Source organism: Lutjanus erythropterus, chromosome 22 (assembly GCF_056507025.1).
Source record: "Lutjanus erythropterus isolate fLutEry1 chromosome 22, fLutEry1.hap2, whole genome shotgun sequence".
NCBI classification, from domain to species: Eukaryota; Metazoa; Chordata; class Actinopteri; order Lutjaniformes; family Lutjanidae; genus Lutjanus; species Lutjanus erythropterus.
The window spans coordinates 4,359,701-4,384,704 of NC_139338.1; the positions used below are offsets into that span (position 1 = coordinate 4,359,701).

Here is a 25,004-nt window from a genome sequence, read left to right on the forward strand (position 1 = left end):
TTGCCCAACTTCATTGTCCAGTTTTACCATGAATTGCGATGTGGTGTTTCCTGAAGGCATCATTTCAGATGAAAAACGAGCTTCAACAAGGAAACTGGCAGCACACACAGCAGCACATTACATCCTTAGGTGTGTCATATTGTAGCCACTTGAACTCCTGCTTCCAGTCACTCCTAAATTTTAGGAGTAAACTTTTGTGGCCATAGATCATTGTTAATGTTGAACTAGAAAAAAATACTAATTGTATGGCTTTGATTGCAGCCAATCACCACAAGTGTTCTTTGATTTAATATGACGTGTGATTGGCCCACTCCACTTCAGCATCCATATAATCTGTGGTGCGGCGAAGTCGAGCACAGCGTATTTGAGGGAAATGGCAGGTCAGTGTGCTGAGATGCCCCCAATTAAAGCTGTGAAAACTATCGATACTTAAATACTTTTTCCATGCCACATGCAGAACAATACACTACTAACACTCAATAGTATCTAGATCTAAGTGCTCATTCAAGCCCTCAGTTCAGTTTAGTCTGAATGTTAGCAATGATCAGTGACTTTTTCTGTGCCAGCACTGTATGTAGGTTATTATTATTATATTTTTTTTTTAAAGAAAAAAGTATCCTATTTTGTGTGCCTAGGACTTTTATTCTTTTTGTGGTATTGACAGGGATATTGAATATTCTTTTTTATACTAGTATTGCATCCTAGATTAAAATTCTGGTATAAAGTCTACCAAAAAAATTCTAAAGACCGGTCATACTACACGCCTGTGGCATCTAATAAAAATAAATACATAAAATGTGGAATTATTTCAGGATTGCTTCCAGGCACATCATGGATATTGAATGACATAAAAAAGGTATCAAATAAAGTACTCTATTGGTATTGAGATCACTTTATTGTTACTGGTACTGCAATTTTTTAAATGAAACCCAGCCATAATAGCTGGCGAAGATGATCAGATTAGTGTTTTTCTATAGACTTGATGAGCATTAAGGCTATTGAATAGGACAGTGAAGTATCCTGACCTTAACACTAGCTGTTAACCGCTTACATTTACAAAAACATTATGGTGTGGGTGTTTTGATGCCCTTTATATGCCGCTTGTGTGCAGCCGTTGAGGTCTTGTGTCAAGGATTCAACCATGTTTAACATGAGGGTAATTACTGCGATGTGTTCTCTTTCAGTCTGTGTTGTACGCCTGAGGAAACACTGCTAGAATGTAGCTGAGAGGAACATGGAACCTGAACAAAAAGCAGAAAAGGCAGACTTTATGTTCTCTGTGATGGATTATGTATCTGTACTGTAGCAAATTTCAAATCTCTGCAAGTGGATTCTCCTGCTGTACCTAAACGACTGAGGCTGCCTGGGAGGTAAGAGATCAATCTAAAAACTGACGGTGTACTTTGGAGAATGGCCGGCAGTGATGTAAAATATATGTGATTTGTAGTTAATGGGCTAAAACATACAAAACACCGGTATGGTCCATTAAAAAACGAGGAAGGAGCGCGGTTGGAGTGATGAAGAGAGCGGAGAGGGTCGGCCTCTGCTGAAATGGAGTGTGTTTTATCTGAAGCTCACTGCTCTTCGGGCATCTGTCCTCCATTATCACTGCAGGCTTCTTTTAAAAGGACCGAGTGGGGGATAGAGAAACACAGCAGCAGCAGCCCAGTGTGCTGCTAAAAAGTGGGACATGGATAATGGCATCTGTGTAAAACCACGCAGGCACACACAGGAAGGACTTTCTATTGACTGCTTTCAGAATCTACCCATCAAGGAAACATCCCCTCCGAGGCTGCGGCAGGTGCTCAGTGTTGTTAGGAGAGTGAAAGAAGAATCTGTTGTCCCTCAAGATGCCTCAATTAAATATTTCACATTCTGTCTTCGTTTTGCAAAATAAGCATCTGAAGGGGATATTATAGCTCTTAAAAGATACTGTAAATACCAGCGAGCAAATGAGCAAATATTGCAATTGCTTGCACTTGCAGACGCTATGAACGCTCTTTAAAGATGTCATTGATATCAATCAGCCAGCGGAAATAAATACAAATAGGTATACAAGTTGAAGAAATATCTCAAAAGTTTCTTCAGTCACTGTGATGTATGAGACGGCAACCCAGTTCCACTGTCCAGCCTTTGCTCAAAGCACTGAACCCTCACAATTGGTTCCCAAGTGAGAGACGTCCAAAAATTAGGGCACAGCACTTTGTGTAACCTGGACACAGCCTTTTTTGTGCCAGTAAAGTCTGCACTTTATGAATTAGTGTCTGCATTTCCAGTTTAGGAGCAAAATAGTAGTGTAGGACCAAACCAACATATTGAAGACGTCTCCTGCCATCCTGTCACCCCCTTCCATGTGTTGTATACGTAAAGGATAATCAAGTGTGTGTTAAACATTTTAAAGGAAGGAGATTCCCTCTTTTCCTTCCAAGCCCCGTCCTTTTTGAGGTTATTCTTCTAAAAAGGCTGCTGTGGATCATATAAAAGGTCTGATTGCTTTGATGAGGGGAAACATCAAGGAATGGATTATTAAATTAATCGCAAACTATTTTGATAATTGATAAATTTGTTTGAGTCATTTCTTAAGGAGAAAAAAGTCAAAATTCACTGATTGCAGCCACTTGAATGTGAATATTTTCTGGTTTCTTTGCTCCTCTCTTACAGTAAACTCAATATCTTTGGGTTGTGGACAAAATAAGACATTTGAGGACGCCATCTTTATACTGATCAACATTTTGTCACATTTTATAGACCTACTGATAAACTAATGGAAAAAATGATTAACAGATCAATCAGTAATGCAAAAAATCACTTCAGGAAAGACTTGAAAAATAGTTCCCAATATGTGGAGCACACAGACGTATGTCTGCATGTCCTCTTTAATCGTCATGTCTCGTTACATCTGTTACATCCTTCTTTGTCTCTTGTCCATCATTTTTGGTCCATCGTTTTGTTCTTGTTACGTCTTGTTACATTGTTTTTTGTCTTATGTCTTTTTTGCTGTTCTTCATCTTGTTAAATTCTTTTTCCTCTTTTTCATGGACATCATCAGGACATGGTCTGAAGGCCAAAAAGGGGTCGAGGAAACACCCGATGCGAAGTAACTTCAAAGCGTTTAACACACACCGACAAGGTGGTTATCCTGCTTATATCATGGTCATTTGCCAACACTATGAAATAACAGCATTTGCAGATTTTTTGGTGACAGTTTTGCACTAAAAATCAAAAGTTATGATACAAGAGCTTACTGTTGTCACAACAGTAAAAAAATTCTAGTCCCTTTCACAAAAACTCAGCTGGCGTTCCAAACGTTTCCTGTTTTCCTTCCAAACCCGTCCTTCTTGAGGATGTTCCTATAAAAAGGCTTTTAGAAAGGAGTGTTCACCCAGACCATGTTATAAAAGGCTTTAACTAGACCGTAACGTAATGGCCCAATAATACCATGATTAAAAAGTTCATATTATGATATTTATAGCAATACTGAAGAGTAAAGAAAAATGACAACTTCAAAATACACCCCACATCAAATAATAAATCTGATGTGTGCAGGATTTTTGTTTGTAAGAAAGTTCAGTTTTCCTTTTACCTTTAAGTGCTTCTGCTTTCCTTCTTTAATAAAATAAAAGTAGCTGCCAAGGACCTAAGAATGTGCAAAAAAATGGCATTATTTTGTCTTTAGCAATGAATGTTTGAATTATGTATGTGCCACTGCAAAACAAAACGACGCAGCAGTCAGTAGCAATCCTTTTCTAGAATGAGATAAAAATAATAAATAATCAACCATGTAATATCATGTGACGGAAGATATTCTTACAATCAGTACAAATACTCCACATACAATTTAAGTAGGGAGTCACTGAGTTCAAAGCAAAGTCCAAAGTCTGTGAGAGCAGGTCCAGGTCATGTCTCACCTCTTCTCTTGCAGGTCAGTCGCACAGTAAGTCTTGAAGAGTAGTCCATGTCAAGTCTCAAGTCTCGCCACAGCAAGGCTGAAGTTAATGGAGTCGAGTCAAAGTCAGGTCTGAAGTCCTTTGAGAGCAAGTCTCAAGTCACTGAGGGCAAATCCAAGTCTGTGAGGGCAGGTCAAACTAATGTCCCCAGTCTTGTTTTTCAGGTCTTTGAATGCTGACCATTAAATTGTCATGGCAGTAGAACATTTTTCTGGTATACTGCATAAGTCTACAATCAAACATTCACTGTATATAGGTTTATTTATTATTTAAAACTGGAGACTTGAATGTATTTGCATTGCAGAGCAGTCAAGTCCATACAAGTCAATTCTATTGTTGTAATTTTTGTGACCTAAGTCTGACTTTAGTTCAAGTATCAAGTCCACAGCTCTGTGGACTGCTTTAGTTTTAGACTGCTGAAATATTTTCTGCATTTTCAAAGATTTCTGGTTCAAGTATCAAATCAATATCAAGTCCTCCAGGGCAAGAACAAGTCAAGTTGCAAATGTGAAACAAAATGTAAGTCGATTGCAAGTTTTTCAGATTAAAAGCAAGAAAGAAAGAAGAAAGATACAGCAACTATAAAAAACGCTCCAGTTATTCATTGTACATATATTTTTGGTTAAACTCCTACTTTCTCACAGACCAATTAGTCTGTAGACTGAAAATGATGATTTCTGGCATTAATGTATAGTAATGCATTAATGTGCACAGACACATTACAAACACAGACAGAGTTCTCCTTACCCCAGATATTTGTACACACACTTTTGGAAAAAAACACACTTCGCCTCTAAAACAAATTGTGTAGGGTTGCAGTGGGCAGCTCCCAGGTGTAAACGAGTTTAGCTGTGTAAATATAAAGCCAACCTTCGCTGAAAAACTGTGTGCATGCTCAGCAGACCACTGCCACATAAATCAAGATAAGAAAAAACACAAACAAAACATAAACAAAGCAAAAAAAAAAAAAAAAAAAAAAAGAGCGTGTGCTTACTAGATGAGAGGCTTGCGGCAGAGCACCAGGGCGTCGTAGAGCACGCACACTCCGAACACGGTGATGCCCGTCTCCTTCACCAGCATGGCGCAGGTGCCCAGCAGCAAACTGACGAGCAGACACCATGCCGACACTGTGGAGGGCAGAGAGTCCTCAGAGACGCACACACCAACACTCCTGAAAGACAGACAGACAGAGAGGAGACACAAACACGGTGGGTTATAATGACAGATGATTGCAGGTTAGCATCATCTGAGTCACAGAGAGGACAATGCGCTTACTGTTCCTTTAGTATAACGGTCATGTTGAAAGATGATTTGCCATATTATTACAGCCAAGTGTAGCAGGGAGGGGAATATGCAACTACTACTATGTGTGCATGCGTGATCATCTTGTCCAGAACTAATCTCAAATTCTACTGGACTGATTAGCCTAATTTCTTCTAAGCACATCCATGAATGTGTGTTGAAGGACCTCTGTTAGTCACAACTTTGAAAAAAATAAAAAATCCTTAAAAATCTTTTTTTAAATAAATTTTAAGCCTTCATGTTTTTATGGCCACAGGCATTATGTTTTTAGAACTTTGCACAAATGTCCTCTTGGACTCGAGGATGAAGTGATTAGATTTTGGTGGTCACACTAAACACATTTTTGGCTCAAGCATTCATACGCTAATTATCACAAAATTGCACACAAATATCTAACCAGATAAAATGATGAGGTGATGACATTTTATATCCAAGAGGTCAAATTTCAACTTCACTGTAACATCATAATGTTCAGCTGTCTACCAGTCCTCTATGAGGAGACGGCATGTTTCTACCCAGAAATTATTTACTGGAATCAGATGTGTAGTTGCCAACAAATACACATAATACCTTTAATTTAAGTCCCTCAAAATCACAGGTCAATATAGTGGTCAGTTCCACATTAAATCCTTCAAAGTCTTCACTACAGAAATTATATGAGTGTGGACAGACATGGATGTAAACTGTAACCTGACTGGTTAGTGGAGACAAAAAACTGTGAGACAATGATTCTATTTTCTGACTGCTGTGTTTTACACAACTATTGACAGCTGCCTTCTCACTCTTCTTAACCGGCCATTAGGGGCTGCAAGTGATCAACAACTGCTTCAGTTTGAAATAATGTTTCAGCTTGGGAAAACGTATATGAAGGTGAATGAGCTGCAAATATCTGTTGGTTGTATCTATCAGTTTGGTGGCACTGCAGTAGGTCCTTCATCATCTGTTTCCTGGTAGGGATCTGCACTCTGAGTGACCTCTTCTAGTTAAGATCTGTGACTAGGCTACAAAAAAAGTGAAACCTTCAGTTGTTCATATTCAGAAATCAGACAAAGTAGCATTCATGTAATATATGAGACCTAATCACAGATAGAAGCACTGCTTCAAAGGTAGTACTATCATTCTGCCTGGAGAACAGCAGTGTTTGTTAGAAACAGAAAAGATCTGCCTGCTCTTTGATATATGTGATTTCAAAGCTACATGATTTGGATTGGAGTTAAATATTTAAACTACTAATTAACCTTATCAGTCTTACTGAAATTTCATAGTCCACACACTGTTTGAAGGGATAGTTTGGATTATTTCATGTCTACTTATATGAGGCTCTTGAGAGTCTATACATACCATAGATAGCAGTCAACATGCCCCTTGTTAAGAGAAGCACAGAGGGGGCACCAGGACAGAAGTTAAGCAACGCACTGCTGTAGACAGGATCAGCAGCAAAACGTATTGTAGACACTTACAAAAAGTCCACCTAAAAAAATCAGTTAAAAAAAGCTTAAAATCAGTTTAGGTGTATGTGAGGTAAAATTACTGATGTCACCTATAGAGTGGAGTTATGTTGTTATGGTGATCATCTATGACAGACATTATCACAGGCACTGGAAAATGAAGATGTGGGGTTTAGATTACAGAGCAGTGGACCTTGAGATGATAAACAAATACAGCTGACATCTTTTGAACATCAGATCAGCTGGATGCACCACTGCAGGTGACCGCCGCAGGAAGAGAGCGGATGAGAGCCATGGTACAGCTGCTGCCCCTGGATAATGTCCAGCCAGGAAGATGAAAGGGTGGACTTGGACTCAGACTGGACAAATACCTGGACATCAGAGGCTGTTGTGTCAACACAGAGAGATCTGCTTCACAATATCGTGGTACACCAGAGGGGCGGATCGGACTCTGATCTGACAGGATGCAACACAACACACAGCAGGACAAGGGGAGGTGGACTGAGGTGGCTGAAGTTTCCCAGATGCTGAACTTTTTATGTGACAGTGTTGACCACCTTGTTGCTGCTGTTTACATTAAACTTGACGCAAACTCTAAAACTACACTACAAAATTATTTCCTGGGGGTATACATGTATGTATGAATGTATTTATTTTGTTAAATATTTCAACCCTGCTCCACTCTGAATTTAATTAATCATCTGTGTTGTATTTTGTGTGTGTTATAAAGGGACTACTAACTGATTTCACTGTACAACCCTGAGTTATATAATGATGATAAATGTCCTCAAATCCTTGAGTTTGCAAAGAGTGATATTTGGCTTATATAACAGTGGTTTCCCATCAGAAAAGTCTGTCTGACTGCAAGGTAAAGCAATGAAAATATTCTAAATAATGCATACACTTATACTGATATTTTTAAAATACATTTTGCTGCTGAGCCTGTCCAGAGCAGTACATTGTTTAGCTTCCTGGACATCAGTAGTACGCCTGCTGCTTCATGTTGATCTCCATCTATTGTAGAGGAGAAGTAACTCATACAACCACATTTCAAATAATCCAAACTAACCCTTTAAGTGAACAGAGAGTTGAACTTGTTGCCTCAGAGTGAAATGAGCCATCATGCTTGGTTGTAATTCACATTCTACGCCGTGAAGTGAAAAATGTCAGTGACATGTGTGGCTTCAGTTGAACTTAAGTAAACTTTGAATTGTTGTACTTCAACTTTAGACACTGTTGTCTGCCCATATTTGCTGTGACTAAAAAAATGTATTTTTGGGCCCCTATAGCTCAGTTGGTAGGGTGTGTGCCCTGAGGCTGTACTGAGGCTGTTGGTCCTCTGCAGCGGCCGCCGGGTCAACTCCCGCCTGTAGCCCATTTGCTGCGTGTCATCCCCCCTCTTTTCACCCCCTTTCCTGTCATATCTTCAGCTGTGACTATGATTAAAGGCAAAAGCCCAAAAAATAATCTTAAAAAAAAAAAATCATTTTTTGGATTACCAGTCTGCAATGATCTTTCATATCTGACGCCATCAGAATTTAAATTAAAGCATTTTGTAAATGCAATTTCCTCGGACGACCTCAATTCTACTTTTGTGTGATCCATCATAAATCTTGAATCCAAATGTTTCTTCATTTTCAAATAGCATAGTCATTATAATGTCAATATAATCTAATGTATAAACAGCCATACCTTAGAGCTAAGCATTAGGGATCAAATAAATATGTACAGTGAACACGGCAGGAAATGTTGCTAACTAGCACACAACCTTAGGACAATCGTTTGTTGCTGTGTTTATAAAAAGTTAATGTGTCTGTGTGTGTGTGTGTGTGTGTGTGTGTGTGTGTGTGTGTGTGTGTGTGTGTGTGTGTGTGTGTGTGTGTGTGTGTGTGTGTGTGCGTGTGTGTGTCTGTATACAAGGTGTGTGGGGGTGGAACAGAATCATCTTACCTGATATAGGAGAGGAAAGTCAGCAAGAACAGCAGACAAGCCAAGACATCAGCCCTGCCCACGATACCAGACACCTGCAACACACACACACACACATAGATTATAGAGATTACTCATGTGTCGGACAGCTCTGGTGAGAAGACAGGCCTGGATGTCCACGTGGAGCCCATTACGTTGCTACGCTACAGCGAAATGCACAACTTGACCTGCTGCACATCCCCGTCTCTGAGGAATCTGGCAGCGTTCATTCCAAACCCTGAGAGCAGAATCACTGTGATTATGGCTCGGACAGGTGCCCATTATCACAGCCAAGAACCAAAATTAAAGCTTTTTTAAATAATAGCTGCCCACGCATGTTTGCCGCTTGAGAAGCTGCCTTTGAAGTAGAGCCTGAATAATAATAAAAACTGGTAAAGAACATTAATGATTGCGATCAACCTCGTTTCCTCAACAGCTTTTATGGGAGCTACTGAAGAAAGAACCTCAAAAAGAACTGCTTTTAATAATGATTTCCTACATTTCCCGCAACGCTTTTTAACAACTCCTAAAAAAAAGCCCTCAGACTGGCTTGCAATATCCTTCTGTTTGTCCTGCCAGAAGTGTGCAACATTTTGCAACTGTCTTTGAAATACACTTGGTAGGTGTGTCGGGGCTACAACACGAACAGCCGTTAACATACCAGAGAACTACTGCAGCAGACAGATTTAAAACCTGAGGGGCCCCAGCCACAACCTTTTTTTTCATATCTGTGGTATTAGAGGTTTTTGAAAGGTGTAGAAATGACTGAGTGGTTAAGCTGTGGTGGGGGCGCCCCAAAGAAGAATCTTTCCTGGTACTTCATGAGGCCTCAGGCCTGTCCCGTGGTCATGTTACATTATTGTATACAGTAATAATATTGTTCTTTCATCTACTATAGATGGAGGGAAAAGAGGTGAAAGAAAAGAAGACACAGCTTTCATAGCGAAACATGTCTTGCTTGTGCTTTGAGATAAATGCTAACATGAGCAGAGCAAAGTCACATTTCCACGGCAGTGCCCAGAACTTTTAGTCCCAGGAACTACTTTTCAAGGGGCAAAAAGGTTCCCTCAGCCCTTTGCTGGCAAATAAGTTTGCTGATGTATGAAAAAGCAACAGCTGTTTTTACAAAACATTTTTGCGTGGGCCTAAACTTTATCTTCGGTCCAACTGTCTTATGGTTTCTTAGCTCCATGTGGACGTGTCAAGGAACAATGAATAAAAAATTAACCAGCATATTTTTTTTTAAACAGTGGCTGAAATAAAATGCTGCAACTACTTGACCAATCACAAATGTTCAGTGCTGCAAGCCCCACCTCAAAAAGTAATACTTTTTGGGGGATAAAACAATAGCCCCAAAACTTAATTTAGACTCTTATCCCTGAGGTGAAAACACAATAAGTTCCTCCCAAGGTTCCAAGACCCTGGGGAAAGATCCCATGTGGGAAACGCCGGGCAAATCACACTGAAAGGAGCCCGATTCCCGTCTCTGGCCAGTCGATCGCTAACCTTCTGATCCTGCTGGATGAAAAGTTACATGATAAGCAAGGGATTGATCCTCTGGAAACTGTGGTGTCACAAACTGAGTGACTGATGTTTTACTGATTTTATGATCAATGATTCTGGCCTTTGTAGTCCTCTAATGAACATTTGTGTGAGAAACTGCTCTGGAATATCAGAGACTTTTTGGGAGATATAATGTTTAATTAAAAGCAGCTGACAGAAAGTTTGTGAGATTGAGAGCCTATCAAATAACTTTTTAAACTAACAGTTTACACACAGAGAGTCTGTAACGCTCCATTTCTGACATCAAAAGCTGACCACAGTGTCTGATAAATGTTTCACGTGTATAGGTGACATGAGGTAGGAACACTAAAATTTAATTATAAGACAATGTTTCAGATAGAATATGAGGTGATGGGTGAGATAAACTCGTCATAGGGGGAGAGTCAAAAGGCACAAACATCTCACAGACTTGCACCCATCTTTCGATGGACAAGCTGCTCGGTTTACTTAAATTTTTGCACTAAAACGAAGGACATCTATATTGTATCAAACCCTAGTGGATCCTGTATTTTATTTGGACAACTTCGTTTGATTTTTCTAAGTGACTTTGACTATACTGAAATTAGTGATTGCCTTGAAGGGGTCTAGCTTGCCCTGGCCCAGCTGGGGTATCTCCAGCCAAGTCAAAACCTGGCATGGAAACCAGATGGTCGAACCAATCACGTGTTTATTTAATATGGGGCGGGTCCTACACGATGATTGACAAAGGAGCATCACTTGTCGGCATTTGAAAAGTCACACATTTCACTGCTCTGATTGGTTTGAGGTCTTTCCAACTGCATCCAGACAGCAGGTCCTTCCAGCAGAAACTGACCAAGCACAGCTACAGCCCACGTTTCATTGCTGTGATTGGTTGTAGGTCAGTCCAATTGTGTGCAGAGGTACTTTGGTCTGCACATGTTGATGATGCCCCTTGGAAACTGAAAATGAGAAGTTATTTCTCAAATATGAATTAGTTTGGTGATGCCAGGCAACCGGAAACCTTGGATATCCATACCAAATTTGACGGTGATTCATCCAACAGTTGTGGAGACATTTCACTGAAAACCTTAAGTGATTATCTTGTGGTGGCATTATGATTAGTGCCAGTATTCTTATTAACTTCTGAGTGGTTCAGCTGCCTGGCTGAAACGACCTGCTGTAAAACACTGGCTGAACAGGCCTGAGCAACAGGAATAATCAAGCAATTTACCAGTCTGCCAAATGCTGCTCGGCTCTGGCTATCTGTTATGTCTGTCTGCTCTAACAGCCACATTCACAGCTGGGACATGTCAGGATGTATTGCAGACTGTTGGGGAAAAAAAAGTGTACGAAACGGTTAGCTTTCTGTCTGGGGGGTAATAGAGAGTATGTGTTGCCTATCTTCTTAAATTCAGCGGTGTTTCTCCATAAAGTTGATCTACAGTATCAGCAGCAGTTCCAGCCGGTGGTTTCTGTGTGTGGTGGAGCGGCAGTCAGCCACAGCCTGGCAGAGCAGCAGTAAACATGTCCAGCAGACACTGATAAAGAGCAGGCCGGGAGGGAGGGAGGAGGGAGGGTGGAGGGGGAACAGGAGAGGAGAGAGGGAGGAGGAGGTGGAGGATGGACTTTAATGTGATATCTTATAAAAAAAAAAAGAGGAACTCTGCAGCTCCCACACACACACACACACACAGAACTTAGAAACAGGCACAAGGATGGAGGGAGGGAGTGGGACACAAAAGAACAGGAGCGATATATCAAATTACAAGTGGATAAAATTAGTCCTGGCAACAATACTCAAAAGCCTTCATTGCCAAGGTGGTCAGTGCCAAAATCTGTCAACGAATCATGTTTGTGTTGTTTTATTCAAGGTTGTATCACACCACAGGAGAGATGATACACAGGGGAGGATGAGACAGCATGTTGTTTTATTCAGACAGAACTATGAAACCATTGCAGATTGTACATTTTAAAGTTGAATTCAAATTAAAATTCATTTCTGCTAAGAAAAAAAATGTGTTTTTTCTTAGGGCATGACTTTTTGGTACCTACAGTGTTGATGCTATAACTTGATTGGTGCAAAATCTGTGTAGGCGGGCCCCATAAATAGTCATATCTCTTGAGCTGACAGTCACATGGACATTTAACCAGCTGATAGCCAATGTTAGCCATTGCATAGTCTCAGCTGTGAATTATTACATGACTCCATACATTATTCCATGTCATGATTTGAATTTGAATCACGGAGTAACAGCATCCATGATGCCACAGATAGCTTCCTCAAGAGCCATTGTAACGCTCAGGTGTAGTTGCCACCCATCCTGTATAACACAGGAGGTCCCATTTCGAAAAGTAAACTGCACTGTCCCTTATTGGATGATACAGGATGCAATTTTCCCATATTTTTTAATATTTGGCTCCATGAGGGTTGACTTACTTTTGGAGCCAGCCTCAAGTGACCATTTGTGGAGCTGCAGTTCTGTGTTGGCTTAATTTTTTTGCCTCGAAGGTTGCTGCTTGTTTATTTGTCATCATTACAACTGGACTTATGAAAGTGTGTTAGATGACGCTAGCCTTCCTCCTTTCTATTCTGTGGGATAAACATGACAGCAGCAGGTTTTGAAATGAAATGGACAACCACCAACATTTAGTGGAAATACATGCAAACGTTAACAACTTGGACAGTGCAAGCTAGTTAGCCTAAGTGAAGGCTAATTATCCAAACTTGCAGGCATCCTGGTTTCAAGTGGAATACAAACTAAAAGTTTGAGAGATGTTGTAAAGGGACAGACAGTTGAATTTGCCAGTAGTTAGCAACCAACACTATGTGGGCTTGTTGAAGAAGGGGAAGATGTCGTGTATCAATGTTCATAGGCTGTTCCTCCGTCATCAAAGTTGACAGTGTGTCTCCTGCAGCAACACTGGCTCTCAGTTGTCAGTCAACTGCCAGCATGGAAAACAATTAAAGCTTGAAGCTAAAGGCTATCTCCACAAAGATGTCTAAAAAAATTAAAATATATACAATAGCTGTGGCATTATAATAGTTTACATTTCCTCACACAAAAAGTGAGTCCATTTGAATTTTAGACTGTTACATTCTCCTTTTTACAATTTACTTTTTGGTACATTTTACCAGTGAGTTCTTTGTGCACCATTCAATATCAAATAAATGACATTGTTCCAGCAAATATACCCTCAAATACTAATCTGCAATGGACTGTGAGCCACTTGTTTCTTAGTAAAAACTGTCGAAACTATGGTAATTGGCAGATTAGAAATGGTAGCATATTGTCAAACCTGTCCATCCCTGAGTTTGTCGGATGTGTTTGAGCTAAAAAAAAAAAAAAAAAATACTTTAAAACCAACTACAAGATTATTATACAAAGAAGTGATAATAAACCAACCACAATTTCTGTTTGCATTGTGATACACAATACATCCTGTTTCACAATAGGTTTCATTCAATTCTAACAGCAGTCTTTTCATAACTAAAGTGAAAAATACAAAACACCTTCCAATCAGTGATATCACTGCAGGTACTCTGTTTTGATTGCTGGTGGAGAACACTGCTGTGTTTACTGCTGGGGCTCTTTAATAATGAAGGGCTTTCAAAGTGAACCAACTGGTGTGATGAGATTTTATTTATCGAAATAAAATAATAGAGTAGGATGAATTCAACAGCAGTCCCGCTGTACCCCAGCTGCATGCACACAAATATTTCTGATTTTGTGAACGGAAGGCTGGGTGGCAAAGTATCACTTCTCATATAATCATATCTCAGCTAAATTCTGATATATCATGGTTCTGTAACAAACTGTAACTAAAGCTGTGAAAATAACCACATTACTGCAGTCATGTGATCACCACAAATTTTATTTTGAAGGGTTAATTTCATGTTGAGATCAGTGCATTGATGTATTAATACACTTATAGATCAGTGCTGTCACACACAAGTCAGGAACAGAGCCTCTGATTGGTTGACAGACTCAACCTAAGGTGTCTTGGGATTGCGATTGGGTGGCTAACAGTAAGCTAACAACTACAACAGCTGTTTTCAAGGGCGAAATATGGATAAGACACTGGGCACTGGATTTTATAGTGATGAATTTATTTTACCACGTCTCTGAAAAAAATGCTGCAGTTAAAGGTTGATTACTGTTCTATTTTGTAAAGGATACAATCACACAGAAGGTGATGTTATAAAGGTACTAGAGCTGCAACGATCAATCAATTATGGATCGATTATTTGTTAAATCGCCAACTATTTGGGTAATCGATGAATCCATAAATGAAATGGCACAAGGTCACTTCACCAGTTACAAGGAAAAAAATTTCCACATACCCATCCATGCACCCAGTAGTGCATGTTGTAGGATTTTCCATTCTTCCCAATCTGCCAACATGGGGGCATGTAGCATAATGTTTGCAAGCTGGCTTGCTAACTTGTTGGCTACTGTTACAGGGAGGGACTCTGGAAAACTACTGAAAACTAAGCTCCACAAATAAGAGGAGCCTCATCGGGTACAGATGAGGACAAAATTATTAGCCCCCCTATGAAAGTTTAAATTTTTTTTTTAAGTATTTCCCAAGTGCTGCTAAACAGAGGAATTTTTAACACAGCTTTTCCAAACATTCTAGTTTTATTTTGGATACTTACATTATTTAACTTTGCACAAAGAAACAAAATTATTTCACAAAAAACAAAAACTACCAGAGTCAAAATTATTAGTCCCCCTGATGCTAATAGTCAATTGTGTATCCTTTTTGCTGTAGTCGTTTGTTGTAGTTTTCAACAAGTCTCAGATACGTCTCCAGAGGAATCCTAGCCCGTTCTTCTTTAGCCAATCTCTCAAGCTCCTCCAGATTTGATGGTCTTCTGGCGTGGACCTTGGTCTTCAGTTCACCCCACAGATTTTCATTGGGATTCAAGTCAGGGCTTCACCGTGTCTCTTCTGCAGAAGTGGAGTTTTTTCTTGGTCTGCAACCTCTCAGTCCATTCCTGTGCAGGGCTCTAGTGATTGCCTTCTTTGAGACTACAATTCCCGACTTTGCCAAGTCATTCACTAGTGTCTTAGCGGTTGTTCGGGAGTCTTTAGACACGTCTCTCACTTGTTTTCTTTCCAGAGTCTTTGAAATCTTTCTGTTCCTAACTCTGCCAAGCTTGTTCTGTACTGTGTGGCTCTCTTTGAATTTCTTGATGATACTTCTCACTCCAGTTCTTGACACTTGTAACGCTGTGATAATTTTGCATATCCTTCTTCTGCTTTGTGAGCATCAACAATTCTTTTTCTCAGGTCTAAACTGATTTCTTTTGTTAACAAAGGGGGGCTGTAAGTCAGTGTGCTCTCCAATGGCCAGCTCTCAGTTTGATGTAGTTGCACTTGAACTACAGGAAATATTATATTAAATTGAACTCGATTGGAGTGTTTTTTCTGATTTTAAACCTTAAGACAGGTATGTTTTGGAGAACTTGAAGACTTCTAGCACATCTGAACAGTTACCCCAATTATGAGCCATGGAGTCACACCAGATGGAAGGAAATTAAGCCTAAATAAGGTATGTTCAACAGTTTCTGTAACTACATTTATTTGCTTTCTGGCTGAGAGTTAGATGATCAATATCAATCTCCTTTCTGTCTATTAACTCTGGAACTAGAGCTGGGACAGGGTGGAAGCAGGGGGGAGCAGCCAGCCTGGCTCTGTTCACAAATACGCCTTCCAACACTTCTAAAGCTCACTAATTAACATGGTGTATCACATTTGTTTGATCCATTGTTTTAGAGGGAGTTACATACTGGAACTATTGCTTGGCGAGTGGCAGCAGAGAAAGAGTCTCTGCTGGTCTCCTGGCAATCTCACAGTGATGACAAGACTCTCGCTGCTTCTCTACAAGTTTTCACACATTCAGCAGTCGCAGCACGTGGTGTTAATACAGTGCTGCTCAGCTCATTTTCCTGTCATATACGTAATATTACCATAAGAAAGACTGCCACAAGTGTGGAAATGAGAACCAGGAGAGGAGCGAGAGAGAGGACGGCCAGAATATTGTCACATCTAATGCCAGAGATGAAGGGTTAATTTTGACCAAACCAGACTAAGGGTTCAGGTATGAAAACACTGATGTTGCCATTTGAATTAATGTTCACAATCCTAACATAATGTATTGGGGCAAATATGAATGGTTTGTATGGAAGTGATTTTTATATGTGCAGCAGAGACATTGTGAACAAGTATATACATATACCTGTCTCATACGTGCTGCTGGACGTAGTGCCAGTTGTAGTTTATGGACCCAGTCAGGGAACTTTAAATCCAGATAACAAGTATAATAAAATATAAATTGTGTTTCAGTTGTCTGACTGGTACTGCACGTATATATTATGTATAAATATGCCATTTTGTGCTGGTGACATCATTTGGAGCCAGAGTCACATTTAACACAAACATAAGAACTACCTAAAATGACAGAAACCATCTTTGCAAAATATGTATTTGACGTGTACTTTGATTTATAGTTTTGGCCCATGTCCCATCTGCTAACATGGAGGGGGGTGGGGTTTATGGCCTATACTGCAGCCAGCCAACAGGAGGCGATCAAGATGTTCTGGCTTCACTTTTGGGGAGCTTGCATTTCGTCCATCTTTATAAATGTCAATGGTGTTTTCAAGTAGGTATGATGTCCAGATGTGTGTCCTTTTTTTTGGAAATGTGAAGGTGATTACCTACATAATTGCAATTTAACAGGAAATCTATTTATGTGTCCATATATATCTCGAGTAAACAGAGACTTCATTGTTTGCCTATGACTTTTCATAACCTGCCAACCCTCTTTCCTTTTTTTCCATTGTATGTAATCTTTTTTACACATTATTGGTTGTTTTTTATATTCTTGTATGATGTAGTGTTATGCATAGGGCTTTTTGCACTGGTCTTAGCCCTGCACCAAAAGCATTCTTAGAAACTTCAGACTAAAAAAGTTTTCCAAAGTGGGCTAACCCTGTCTTTAGCCTTGGGTTTGCTGGCTCCACTCTGTAGCAGTTAGACTACTGCATTTGCTGTTACTACCTGTCATTACAGGTGTTGCCAAATGAACCCAGACTGAAATTTAAGATTGGCATTTTAAATATGTAAGTATGCATTTTTTTGTTAAACACACTGCTACAGAAATAAAAAAAATACTTTCACAAAACATGACATGACATCTATCCAGTTATCCATGGGAAGGTAAGCACTAAATAACAAAACAGGGTTAGGAAGCACATTGCCAGTCAACAAAATCTGGTTGGATTATTCCTTTAAAGGTACAATCAAAGCCAAATGTCCCTGAGTAGAGAGGAAGGGTGTGTCTCCGAGAGACTTCTATTGAAAGCAGCTGCAGCGTTTTGGAAAGAGGGAGACGTGGGTTTCACACTTAGACACACACACACACACATACATACACACTGGCTTTGAGCTTTTACTTTGGTGCCTGCTGCTTTGTATGTGGAATTTTGCAAAAAACATACAGAGCTTGTGCGACTGTCCATCAGGCAAAGCACGCACATACACACAGACACAGACACACACACACACACTTAAACCTCTTGGAATCAGTGAGATGAAAGGAGATTATTTACATCCTTAAGTGGACGGTTTCTGAATGTTGAGTTAGAAGTCTAAGAGTGTGTGTGTGTGTGTGTGTGTGTGTGTGTGTGTGTGTGTGTGTGTGTGTGTGTGTGTGTGTGTGTGTGTGTGTGTGTGCGTGCGTGTGTGTGTGTGTACTAGAAAGACATTGCTCAGTCACCCACAAATTCTTGGATGGCTGGGATGGACGGAGATGAAAGGGTGGAGAACAGAGGAGGGAGCAAGGGATGAAGAGTGATGAAGGAGAGGTGAGAGATGAAAAGACGAGTCAGGGGGGCTGTGAGAGGACAGGGTGGACTTGTCTCTCTCTCTCTGCATGAATAAAATATGTGTGAAGCCTCTCCCTCGACACACAAACACATACACACACATAATGAATAATAACATATTTGGAATGTAAGCAGCAGTAAACAGATTACTCTGCTTAAAGCTGAAGAGAAGGAGCTGCTGCCAGAGATGCTGCGTCCATTTAGATACTACACACACACACACACACACACACACACTGGCAGTACAGGCTTCTGATGCCAGGTCTGATGTTTGGGACAGGCCGTTGAATTGACAGGCTGTCCTGAGTGATCAAACTTTCTGTCATTACACTTCCCCTTCTTCTCCTCCTCCTCCTCCTTTAGCTGTCTGACCCTTCCCTCTCTTTTCTTTTCTTTCTTCCTCCATGGGCAACCTACATCTCTCTATCATGTCTTTACTCTCTGTCCTTCACTTCTTTCCAGAGCGCTGACCCTCAGTGGCCTGATATTCAGGACGTGTTACCAAAGAATGATGAATCACCTGATGTCTTTGCATTTACACCTGTGGTTACTGTCACAGCCCTAATTAGCACCCATCTCTACACCCACGGGTGTGTCGATCTCAAAATGAGGTGTGGTTAGGCGCATTGCTGGCACATTACTATCTTGACTCAGTAGAAATTTGAGGATCTGATCGATGGCGCAGCATTTTCCCGCTATTTAAATGACAGAAATCTGTCAAAAATTCACACAGTGAAATTGTGAGTAAAGAAATGTATAAATCCTGACTTCTGTCTGAGCTGATTTATTATTTCCTGTCTTGTCTGTTTATAACTGAAGTTTTCCTGTTTTACCATTAACAATTTTTTTCTGCAGTGACATTACTGCACACATGGAGACAAAACTGAAAGCGGCCTCTCTGATCATTAAATCATTGTTCAAATGATGTCAGGATTTCTTTGTTGTGCGTTGTTTAACCATTTACTTTAATGATCAGCGAGGCTTCTGTCAGGAATAATGTACTGTAGTAACTTTTCCATGTGAGCTGTAATTTCTCAGCAGTGGTCCCTCTGTGCACACACAGTTAGGACAGGGGGAGATGCTCCATCCCATTTCACCCACCTGCAGCCCATCTGCTCTTAATCATAATGTTCATTTTGATAACTGCAGTGCCTGAATCACTACTAGTCGATCATTTCAGCATCTCCGTTCTCTTTTTCAAATTGCTGAATCTGTCTTTTCAATAGCAATGTGCCACAAGTAGGCGCACCTGGCTCTAAAAGGGAATGGGAGATTAGACTCTGATTGGTTTCATTCATGTTACGCCCGAAACACATCTATGATTAGTGAAGACACTGAATACAACCTCTTTGTTCCTCACTTTGCATCCGGATTATGAACTGTTAAGAAAGCAAACTGGAGTTGGTTCAGTGGTTCCTAACCTTTTCTCCTTGGAGCCTCGCCTACTTGTACTTAAGAAAAGTTGAGTCCCCAAAGCCCACACATGAAAATTTACTATGTTGTCAAAAATTAAGATAATATTTTATATAATATTTAATAATATTATTTTACTGTTTCCACAGTTAGAACATTTAACTTTGGTAAATGTCTCTTTTGTCTAAACGTGGCCCTTTAACAAAAAGGTCAATGTCTGTAAAGATAATTTCCATAATGTTGCCAGAGACTAACCATCTGAGCCTGTCAGTGACAAACACAGAACTTGTGTGTGTGTGTAGTTGCCCATAAGGATTACACTGCAGCTGTTTCATGGCTGACGGCTGCAGCGCTGTCCCTCAGCGCTGTCCCTCAGTGCTGGACCAGTTTCAAAGATGTTTGTCCCCATTCATCACTTGACACAAAAACATAGAAAAATAGGGTCCAGGTTGAAAAATATGGAAGTTGCCTGTGTTACAATCTGGCAGCTTGAATATGGAGGAGACATGAATATTTACAAGGCTGGGAGGGTCTGATGAAAATATGAAGCTGGTGGCATTATGGGAAGTGTAGGATCAGGCGTTTTAGGGATTTGACTCATATTAAGGATTAAAAGTCAGACTGTCCTGCCTTTGCTGACTTTTATCTGTCTCCTGCACGCTTACAACTTTATAGAAGTGCAATAAAATGTTCAGCGGAGTGCCCCTTTAATCTGCACAAGGTGTTTACAGGAGGCTTTTTAAAGGTAATTCAGCTGTTAGTCTGATTATTAGTGGAGTAAAATGCTCCATATGGATGCAGGCAGCATGACAAAGAGAGGAGAAGGAGGAGGAGGACAGAAACACACCTATTTGTCTCAGTCTCTCCTCATGTCTCTGTCTCTAATTCAGGCCCATTACATAATTGTGCAGGAATCTGAGCTGAGCTGCAGCTGCCTCTCTGGATCCAAACCCCAGCACAGGGGGAGAGGAAGTGTAAAAGTGCAGTTGGTTAAACACACCCAAACACACACACTCACACACTGAGCATGTGTGACTTTTTCCAAGCAGACTCTCACTGCAGGCACATTCTGAGAAGAGTTGTGTATCTCCAGTCGCCTGTCCCTCGGCTCTGTCTGTCCTAGCCTTCACCGACAGCCCAAACACACCCCGAGACAGCTTCATTTTCTGTGTGTGTGTGTGTGTGTGCGTGCGTGTGTGTGAGGGCCCCACAGCAACACAGCACACATATGGCTGATGGGATCCACACATGGCCAGCGTGCTATCAGCAGAAAGACGAGAGGAGAGATGGATGAATGGAGACTTTTCAGCTTGGAAACAGGAGCCCCTTTCACTGGATACGGACCCAGCGACTGACTGCCAGAAGGGACATATTGGACCCAGACAACAGCAGACTGTCTGTACCCTGAGACTCACCCATCCTGGTTCTGCTGAGTTTATTTGCAACATATTAATGATGAACAACTGGAGGAAAAAGGAGACATTCACGCTGTGATATGAGCAGCTCCAGGGGTTTGATTAAATATCTCTCTATTCTAAACGACTATAAAGGGAAAAAGAAAAAAAACATTTGGATATTTGGATGTCTGATTACAGATCAGGATGTTACATAACATCAGAACAATGGTACAACAACTGAAGATGTCCAGAGAGAGATTTATAAAAGAAACTGATTCAGCCAAGATATTAGAATTCATCCTGCTTCCAAAACTGTTAACATTAAATAAAACATTTACTATCTTCTTTATTAAACTTCTAGAATTTAAAAACTGAATGTATATAATTTACATATATGATATTTTTCATACTTGATACATCAGGAAGTTCTTTATTTGGTAATGGTTTAATTTCCAGGTCCCATAATTTCATGGCAAATAGGTGGTGATTACCAGGTAATATATTTGAAATTTCTTAGAAATTATCCACAAATTATCTCCACACTACTCTTACGGTTCATGGCTGATTATGGGATAATTAGCAAGGACAGTTTTCAGGTAGTTGGTGGTAATTACAAAGCAACATATTTGAAATTTCTAAGAATTTAACTGCAAATTAACCCCAAATTTCATAGTAGGTATGTGATAATTCACATGTGACATTTTCATGCAAGTAGGTGGTAATTACCAGTTCACATATTTGACTTTTTGATGAAGTTAAAGGCAAATTTAACCAAAATGTCAAAGTAAATATGTGATAATTAGCTAGCACCACTACAACTAGCATAAAAACAGCACTTGCAAATTTTCACATATTTACAATGAACCTTGGGGGTAATTTGCAGGTAAATTCAGAGAAATTTCAAAGATGTTGCTTTGTAATTATCACCTATTTACCATGAAATTATAGGACCTGGAAATTGAAGCATTTTATTTTACCCTGTGATGAAGAGAAATCACTTGATCAACCTCAATTGGTCAATTTAGATACAGTTATGATAGCCATAGAATTGTTTTAGTGAAAATCAAATTAAAAGACAATTGTTTGCAACATCCAAGTGATTATAACGTGTAGGACTGCAAATATCGATTGTTTTCATAATAAATTAACCAATGGATTATTTTCTCAATAAACAGATTAGCTGTTCAGTCCATAATAATGGAAAATTTTGATCAGTGTTTCTCAAAGACCAAGATGACGTCCTCAAATGTCTTGTTTTGTCCATACCTCAAAGATAGGCAGTTTACCATCAGGGAGGAGGAAAGAAACCAGAAAATATTCACATTTAAGAAGCTGAAATCAGAAAATTTTGTCTTTTTTTTTTCCTCCAACCGATTAATCGATTATCAAAATAGTTAGCGATTAATTTAATAATTGATTAATCGTTGCAGCTCTAATAATGAGAGCAGGTGCAGATGACATTTTAATCTTTAATTGTTTATTTATCAGTGTGTGTATTGTATTATTCCTACTACTGCTCTCTAATGATATTCATTAGAGTAATGACCCAGAGATTTACAGATAAATTATCTTATATATCTGCTGTATCATATTTAAGACATTTTCAACACAATTTTACTATAAAGTAATAATAGGTTGTTTTGATAAAGTAAAATATTCATATCGATATATTAGTAACAACATAACTGTGAATATTACTCTAACCTTTTTAAAAAGATTTCACCACCAATGTGCCAGTAACTACATGAAGGCAGCCATATTGGATTTTACACTCAGGTTGGCTGCTGCCTGCAGTACACTGATGATCCAGCAGAGGGGAGAAGACATGTCTCCGATTGATACAACAGGTTTTTCAGGAAAGTATTGATTATATTGATGATGTAGAGGACTTAAAGCTGACAATGATTCAACTGGTATTATAGTGATGAAAGTTCTGAGGAATTAAGGAGAATGATTCGTCACCTGTGGGCCCAAACCCAGTCTCTGAGAATGACTGCCTTTGGCTCACTTCCGCTCTCAACAACGATGGCTGACCGTTTGGACAAAGCTCTAGCTGAAGATGTCCATATCATAGATGTATAAAAGACAACTGTATGCATAGGCATAATAATGGGATTTTGTTATTCAGACAGAAAAAAAAGTCACGTAACAGAAGTGGAAAGTTTCATTTTGATCCACGGATGTTCACCCTGTTAAAGCTGCTGCATTATGCTGGCAGTACAATCTCAACACTTCCTTTCCGTTCCAAATTAAAAGCCCTCTAACATTTCAGTGAACAGAAACCCTTTACTTCTAAACAAGGCTTTTATTGTGAAACATTTGCAGGAACATTTTGTGAAAAACTCATTCAGATCTGACTCTCATTAACAGGATCTTGCTATATTCCACTCAGGAGTGGCTGAAACACATCTGTCACCCAGCTGAAATTGGTATCAGCAGTACAGTCTTTGGCTTAATGTCAAACCAGTTTTTTCAAATTTTTACACTGACCCAAAGCTACTGGAACCAACAACTAACGTTGAACCTACAGGTGCTTTTATCTTGTAAAGCCTGCTTGTGGCATCTTTCTGCAGCTGCTCACACTAGGTTGTGATCATTTAGTGTTTGTAGCTATGAAATTAGCTAATGCTATAAGCTAACTAAAGAGGAGACCAAATTGGCTTCCATTTGAAACAGGACACGCCACGCCTGATGCTTTTTACTGTGATTCTCTGACAGTGAAACAGGTTGAGCAGAATCCAACAAGGGTTTATTAAGTTGCCTTGTTTACAACAGACCTAATGGACAAAATGGAAGAACTGTCCGACTCTGTTTAGTCAGACAAGAAAAGGCTGCAGAGAAAGAGCCAGACAGCGAGGTGCACCGAGGGTTTATTAGCAGTAAGCAAAATGCTTTAACCCCACTGAAAACAATTATATGTGTGAACGGCTGCCAAGTGCTTCAGTTTAGATAAAGACTTGGAATGTTTTGCAGGAGAAATGTCTTTCTTTAGCCTTACGGAGGGACTGGAGGCTGCTTCTATTTAGAAACTCTCACACACACAACAACCACCTCGCCTATTTCCTCCAGAAAGGTTTCTGATTCTTTCTAAAAATGTGGCTGGGTGAACAAGGAGGGAGCCCAGTGGAGAAAACGAGCACAAGAGCAATCGCCTGAGTGAAAAATGTGTTTCTTCCCCCAAAGTGTGTGTGTGCGTGTGTTTGTCTCCACCAATCTCATTCCTTATCACGATAAGAAAAATGAACTCCATCTGGTCTTAATGACGGAGGCTGTTTATATTGAGGTACAGTCTGGGATTCATCAAGCTGTGTGTGCTCGCCTCGAGTGTGTGTATAGGCCAGTTTCCATCCACTTTGCTCTTAATAACATTTGCATAACAGTAGTTGATGGAAAATGGACATTTTTCTAAAATGTGCACATTTGGATCTAAACATTAGGATTCAGCTTGGGTAGCTAGCTTTGAATACTGTTCCAGAAGACAGCAGAATATCCATATTCTCAGAGAACTGGAAGCAAATGAATCCAGTAACAAATGTGTCTTTGAATTTAAAGAGCAATACACACCAGTTTCAGGTAGCACTGCTAGAGCTGCTTTCACCAATCAAACTGACGGCAGCAGAGTAACATTATATCAGCTTTGGCCAGTGTAGTTAAGATAAACTGACTGACAGTCATCAACCACTGAGCCCTCTCCCATTGTGACATCACGATCTAAAACGTCATCTTTAAGGTCATATGTCCCCTCAGAGTTGCCATAGAGTTGCTGCCTAAGTGCAAACATCCTTTTATACCAAGCAACAATATCATCATCCATTGCAATGTTTCACTCTGGACATCACTGTATCATCTAAGCCAAAACCAAATCAGGACCAAGACCAGAGTATGGAGTCTGAGACAAGATCAAGACTTTGAGGGCTTGGGACAAAGCAAAGACAGGACCAGTCCAATGCATGTCTTACACTTATAACTGTGCACTTATAAAATACACATAGACCTATAAAATGTGGAACATGCAGAGTGCCTCTGTAGCTCAGCTGGTAGAGCGTGTACCATGTGCTGAGGCTGTCAATCCCCTGCAGCAGCCACTGGTTCCACTCCCTCCTGTAGCCCATTT

General features: G+C 40.0%; 1 protein-coding gene across 1 annotated transcript in view; it reads right to left on the reverse strand.

Annotated features, from left to right (window-relative positions):
- The window catches only part of tmtc1 (transmembrane O-mannosyltransferase targeting cadherins 1), a 212,900-nt gene that overhangs the window by 151,102 nt on the left and 36,794 nt on the right, over positions 1-25,004 (reverse strand). Inside the window, exons 3-4 of the mRNA XM_084711318.1 lie at positions 8,648-8,721; positions 4,942-5,118 (exon numbers count right to left, since the gene is read on the reverse strand). Of these exons, the coding sequence (XP_084567444.1) occupies positions 4,942-5,118; positions 8,648-8,721 (251 nt within the window). The remainder of the gene's footprint in view (positions 1-4,941; positions 5,119-8,647; positions 8,722-25,004) is intronic.